Below are 7,073 nucleotides of genomic sequence, written 5' to 3' on the forward strand. Positions count from 1 at the left end.
AAAAGAATATATATCTCAAACTGATTCACTTTGCTGTACACCTGAAACTAACACAGCATTGTAAATCAACTACACTCCAATATAAAGTAAAAATTTTAAACACCAAAGTGCCAAGTTTAAAAGTTTAAAAAGATTGTTAAGATAGGACTAGTATGCAAAGCAACCTACAGATTGTGTACAAGCCTATAAAAATCCCCATTTCTTTTTTTAGAAATGGAAAGGCCAATCCTAAAGTTCATATGGAAATGCAAAAGACTCCAAATTAAATTTGAGAAACTTTTAAAAAGTTGATGGACACACACTTTGCAATTTCAAAACTTAATACAAATCAGTGGTAACCAAGACAGTATGGTACTTATATAAGAATAGACATAGAGATCAACGGAGTAAAATTAAGAGCCAAAGTAAACATGAAAAGATGTTAACATTGTTAATCATTAGGGAAATACAAAAACCAGGGTCACAATGAGATATCACTTCACATCTACTAGGATGGCTACACTTTAAAAAAAAAAAAAAGAGGAAATAATGAGTGTTGGCAAGGATGTGGAAAAATTGAAACTCTCACACATTGCTAGTGGGAATGTAAAAATATTATGCAATTACTGTGAAAAAAATGGTTTGATGGCTCCTAAAAACTTATAAACAGAATTACTATATGATCTAGCCATTGCACTCCTAGGTATATACCCCCAAAGAACTGAAAATCACTATTCAAACGAATACTTATATATGAATGTTCATGGCATCACTATTCAGAATTACAAGATGGAAGAAAGAACCCAGATGTCCATCACGGGACCTGTGGATAAACAAACGTGGTCTCACCGTACCAGGGAACGTACTCTGCCATAAAAGAAATGAAGTGCTGATACATTCTAACAAGTGGATAAAGCTCAAAACACTGAGTTAACTGAAAGGAGCCAGACACGGGAGATCATGTGTTGTCTGGGGGGCACTGTGAGGTGAGCTGCTCACAGATGAACATGTTGGTGGGGGGGTAGGTAGTCACCCTGAGACAGGGCACACAGGAGAGGCAAATGCACAAAAAATGAGTTTACAATCTAGAGCAGTATTTGTCCTCCATAAATTTCAGAGTTCTATTTTGTGACTTTACACCATTACCCCAATGTTGGGCTTTCCTGGTAGCTCAGTTGGTAAAGAATCCACCTGCAATTCAGGAGACCCTCATTCGATTCCTGGGTTGGGAAGATGCCCTGGAGAAGGGAAAGGCTAACAACTCCAGTATTCTGGCCTGGAGAATTCCATGGACTTTATAGTCCATGGGGTCGCAAAGAGTCAGACACGACTGAGCAACTTTCACTTGACTTCACTTTTTCACCCCACCCCAAGTCTCCTCTAATTTTTGTATATTCGTTATATGTGATACAATCTATCTGGAAAATTAAGGAAAAAAGAGCCAACCTCAGCTCTACGTGCTTGGGCACTCAAATGTCTCAGTGCCTCTAATATTTACTTCTGGGCATCACTTGCCATTCTTTCTCTCTCCCATCTTTGTTGATCTGATTTGGGGTCCTGGCCTCCCACAGATGGTTCTTTCAAGTGATATATGTATAATCCCCACACCTGGCAGTGTCTCACTTATATAACTAAGTGATAATTACTGTATTTCTCCGTATAGTTTGAATCTATTTTTCTACCTATAAGTTCTTACTATTGATAAATTAATGATCCAATAGAACTCTGCAAGTTATCCACTTTTTTTTTTTTTTTGCTGTTAAAAATAAAAAAGAATTATTGGAAGGTCAAATAAACACATCATCAAAGTCCATCTTCTTTTAGGGTAATTTTCAATTACTGGAGTGTTCAGAAAGCACACAGCTCAAATCTCAGTGAAGTGCTTTTTATTTTGGCTTTACTGCCCACACAGTATGTGGGATCTTAGTCCCCCACCAGGGATCGAACCCATGCCCCCTGCATTGGAAGCCCTGAGTCTTAACCACTGAATTGCCAGAGAAGTCCCTTTTAAAGTTATTTTTATTTTATGAATGAAGTGCTTTATTCAACAATAGATAGGCAGATAGGTGATGAAGCAAGTAAGGTAACCATAGAAACCAGATAGTGTGTATCCGAGTGCCAAGTTCATCACTCTGTCAACTTGCCTCTATGTCTGAATCCTTTTATAATAAAATGTTGGGGAAATCTCTATGTTATAAATGTGCACAGTGTGTGATTCTCAAGTGCAAATAACTTTATTCTCTCTGAGCCCCACACCTTTAAAGATAGCAATGAAATTTGCCTTTACTAAGAATTTAGTATAGGTTTTAAAAATCCCATTGCTTGGGGGCTGTAAAGTAAACCATCTAGGAGTTTTCAACTAAAAATGTTTAATCACCACCTTTCTTATTTTTAAAACAAGCCTGATCTACATATTATTTTTATCTGGAAATTAAGAGCTTAAAATTACTATGCTTGCTGAACTCTAAGACATTATGGTATGCGAACTAAGCCAGTCACAAAAAGAGAACTAGTGTTTGATTCCATTTACATGAAATGTCTAAAGTCAAATCATAGAGAAAGCAGAAGGGTGGAGACTTCCTTGGTGGTCCAGTGGCTAAGACTCCGTGTTCACAATATAGGGGGCCTGGGTTTGATCCCTGGTCAGGGATCTAGATCCCACATGCCACAGCTAAGAGTTTGCATGCCTCAACAAAAGACCCTGGGATGGGCAGTAAATGGTTAGTAGTGACAACTTGGGAGAATGAGAAGGGAATGGCTACCCACTCTGGTAAATTAGAGCTAACTTGATTATTCTAGGGCTTCCCAGGTGGCACTAGTGGTAAAAAAACAAAAACAAAAAAAACCTGCCTGCCAATGCAGGAACTATGAGACACGGGTTCAGTCCCTAGCCGGGGAATATCCCCTGGAGGAGGGCATGGCAACCCACTCCAGTATTCTTGCCTGGAGAATCCCACGGACAGAGGAGCCTGGTGGGCTACAGGCCATGGGGTCACACAGAGTCGGACACAACTGAAGCCACTTCACACGCACATACCACGCCGAGATGGACGGTGCTGATGGCTGCATGACGACATGAAGGTCCTTTTACCTCTGAGTTGGACACTTAAAAATAAAGTGGTAAATTTTATGCTATGTGTGTTTTGCCACAGTTTAATTTTTTTTTAATCTAGGAAAAAAAAAAAACAATATTGTGGCACTCAGCCCAAGTAATATCAGTATCTGCCATCTCTATTTTCCAGGACGAAAACCTTCCTTCTATGGAAGAGTTAGCCCGTCAGATCGAAGATGAGGAAATCAACCTGCCAGAGAAGCCCAGGAATTACCTCAAAAGAGTTTTCCAGGAAACCATCTACAGGCCTCTGGTGGAGAAGAGCATCCTTGACTACCTGCACTACAATCATTACCACCTGCCCATGTACGCGTGGCCGGGCATCATTTAGCTGCGGCCACCGCCTCCACGTGATCGTTTCCATGCGTGTCGTTTCGGGAAGTGCTCCATAGAAGCAGGAAACCTGGCTGGACCGCCGGGCACCATCCTTTTCTGCCGCCACCAGATGCCTGTAGTTCCCTATCGTCCCAGTAGGTGGCGCACGGTGGTGCGACTCGATTCTGGGGCACGGAGAGGCTTTACCCACACCAGGCGTGTTCCTGGCCAGAATAACCCAGATTAGCAATAAAATGAGACCGTTAGTGTGCAAAACTTGTTTTTTTTTTTTTTAATAAAACCTTGGGCATGTTTCTGTTTGATTTCCTGAAAAGCCCTGCCACCAATGCTGTTAGTCCTTTACATGTTTTCCTGGTCACGTGGGTGATAAAAGAAAATTGTATACCCAGGACGGAAAATTAGGAATACAGACGCGGCGAAATTATCTCTATAATCCAACATCAGGACTGGTTGCATAGACAAGCTTACAGGGGGTTTTGAAACGAGGGGCCTGCTCTTACGACCTGTATATTACATTTCTACTTCCTGTTGCAGATTAGGTGCATAAATGCACCGAAAAAACTGGCAGATCAACCCAGGTTCACGGGCACGTTTTAGATTAAAAAACGGTAGTGGGAAGTTAATCTGGGTCATTTCCTTTGACTCTCAGTGCTGTTGCTTGGCACTGGGGCCCTCTGGTACCCGTCACCTGTAATGTGGGTCAGTAGCCCACTTTCTCGTAAATAAAGCACATTAAATGCCTTCCAGAAAACACATGGATTCAGGAACAACAGGTAAGACATTTCGTTTATTTGGATATCTTTTAAGCAGATAGTGTGATATCATTTGTGTCTGAATTTTTGACCAGCAGAGGTTAAAACTGGCTTTCAGTTTTCATTCTTTTTTTTTTTTTTTTGTATTTATGTTAACATTTAGCAAAAGTTGGAGCAATTGTAATGACTACACAGCTACTTGGAGGGCACAGCCACTTGGAGGGTAAGTCATTACAGAACTATCCCCCATTAATAAACTAATACCTCTCAAAAAATAAAATGGTTGTGGAACACCAGGCTCTGATTTTTCTAAAGCAGGCAAAAGCAAGCAACAAACTCCATTAATTCCTGCACAAATATGTTTTACACAAGGGCAGGGGTGGGGGGCCCAGTGCCCACCATATGGTATAAACTGTGCTATTCATATGGGGAACAGTCAATACTAGTCCCCTCTTCAAACCGCAAGCCCAACACGCATGGAACCATGTTTCAGGGCCTGTGAATGAGTTAGCTCAAGAAACTCTCTCTTTCCCCCCCTTCCCCTTCCTCTGAGAGGCCCTGGATCAAAGACATCAGCAAATTGGAGTGAGTTTCTGTGACAGGCCCTGGGACCTTGGGTGGAGATGAACAGAACAGTAGAGGATAACTGGTGATGATTTCTGTGACCAAGTATTACCATTAAAAAGCTTCTAGTCACATAAAAGTGACCCTATACGACAGTGGCAACCTTAATGTCAAACCGTGCATAATTTTATGGTTAAGTTTTTCTCTGCTGCCTTTTAAAAAGTAATCTTGGGCCCCTATAAGTATCATGGCAGGTCTGAAAATGAATATAATTTAGTCTACAAAGTATATGGGATGAAATTACTAATCACTGTCCTATATTCAGAAAGTAATTTCCTGAATCGAGGTAGGAATTTTAGCATGTGTGTGCAGACAACCATTTTTATGACTAAGGAACAGCTTGTTTAAGAATAGGAGATGAACCCAAGACTTGTTGATCTTAACTTGAAACTGGCTGCTCTAAGGATTTCAGGAGAATAAAGATATTTATTCTTAAATGATGATAAATCCTGGCAAAAGAAAGGGTTCCAGATACACCAAGTATTTGGACTTCTCTAAATCTTTAGAATTCTCTAAATCTAAATCTAACCCTGGCAGAGCTTCCATAGAGATTCAGTCCGAGAAGTCTCCATACGGTTCAGCTTGTGCTGCTTAGCAGGGTGTCTTGAGCTCTAAGCCTACCCAATCTCGTAATTCTAGTTTTGGACAAAGAATATGGACAAGAAAACACCAAAGTGACACTTCCTACGTTGTATTCTCCCCATATCGCAAGGAACAACCATGCCTCACGATGCCTTTAATAATTTTGTGACACGTGTCAGTTTCTACTAGCTCGCGGCCACCTCCTTCCCCAAAGTGGCTCCTGAGATGCTACCCAAATATCCCAAGGAGAAAGAAAAATAGAAGATGATGTGGGGGAGGAAAGGGAACCTTGTACGGAGGAGAAAATGTGAAGCCAGGCAATCAATATTTACCCTCAGAAGAAGGATGTGTGTGTGTGTGTGTGTGTGCACGCGCGCCAGCACGGGTGCACCGGCTGAGTGTTAGCCAAGGAGCAGGGCGAGGGCCTCGAAAGTCGCCGTGTGCGAGGAGCTGTTGATTGTTTTCTGGTTGAGAGAAGAGGTGATGATAAGGCTGGGATACAGTGCGCGCCGGCCCGGCGGAGCGGCAGCTGTATGCTAATACTCGCAGAAACCAGCCTCCGCGTCCCCCATTAAAGCAGGCGGCCAGGAGGCCACACATCACTGAACAAATAGGCTCTCTCTAGACAAATAAAATAACACACGTTGGCCTGCGGGGAGGGGTGGGGGGTGGAGAGCCAGAGGGGGTGAGGAGCGGGAGGAGAGGAAGGGAGGGGGAGAGAGGGGGGCACCGAAGAGAGGGGTGGACCGAGAGAGAGGGGAGGGGAGGCCGGGAGGGAGACCAGGAAGAGGAAAGACAGGGACTGTCCGAGGGGGAGAGGGTCAGAGGTGGGCGAGACTCCGCGGAGCAGAGAGATGGGGTGGCGTGGCGTGGGGTGGAGTGAAAGATGCGAAGAGGGGAGAGGTGGGACGAGGTGGGACGAGGTGGGACGGGGTGGGACGGGGTGGGCAGGAGAGGGGCTGGGGAGAAAGAGAAGGTGGCGCCAGGAAAGGAGGCGGGGGCGAGGAGGAGGCCCGAGGAGGGCAGAGGAGGAGGCCCGAGGAGGGCAGAGGAGGAGGCCCGAGGAGGGCAGAGGAGGAACGCGGACCCCCAACCCAAGAGCCGAAGCAGAAACAGGGGCCCCGAAGCCCATACGGACGGGTGCGCCCCTGCAGCCCCCAGGCGCCTGGCTGTCCCTTCGTCCCCACCCCGGGGCGGGCGAGGACAGGGGACTGTCGGAGTCGCCAGGCCTTTCTGGTCGGTTTTGCTGGAGCTTTGTCGCCGCCTTGTCCGAGTCAGGGGAGCCGGGCTGCCCTTCATCGGGGAGGGTGGGGGAAGCCGCCCCTGAGCGCCCCGCACTCGCTGCCCTCCCAGCTCTCCCCGGCCTCATCCTCTCCGTCTGACTTTCCCACACTTCTGGGCGTCGCTGCGCCCGCCTTGGGTACCATCACCCTTCCAAGTCGCCCAGCCCGGGGCCCGTCCGGCCCGCCGCCCCCCTCCCTTCCGGCCGCGACAGTCCCACCCGAGACGAAAACAAACAGCCCCCGAGGGCACTTCAAGGGAGCGTGCGGTGGCCCGACGGCACACTCGGCAGGATGAAAGGGGAGGCCGACCACCACCCCGTGGGCCCCGGGCGAATAATGGGCGCGCAGCAGATTGCCGGGGGCACTTGAAACTCGAGGGGAGCAGATTATGTTTCAAAGGGAAAG

General features: G+C 45.9%; 1 protein-coding gene across 1 annotated transcript in view; it reads left to right on the top strand.

The window, feature by feature from the left end:
* Positions 1 to 3,682, top strand: part of CFAP61 (cilia and flagella associated protein 61) — a 250,115-nt gene extending 246,433 nt beyond the window's left edge. Inside the window, 1 exon segment of the mRNA XM_010836599.1 lies at positions 3,222 to 3,682. Coding sequence (XP_010834901.1) covers positions 3,222 to 3,422 — 201 coding nt within the window. The 3' untranslated portion in view covers positions 3,423 to 3,682.
* Positions 3,683 to 7,073: the final 3,391 nt, after the last annotated feature.

The sequence above is a fragment of the Bison bison genome, unplaced genomic scaffold, assembly GCF_000754665.1.
Source record: "Bison bison bison isolate TAMUID 2011002044 unplaced genomic scaffold, Bison_UMD1.0 scf7180017864063, whole genome shotgun sequence".
Taxonomy (NCBI): Eukaryota; Metazoa; Chordata; class Mammalia; order Artiodactyla; family Bovidae; genus Bison; species Bison bison.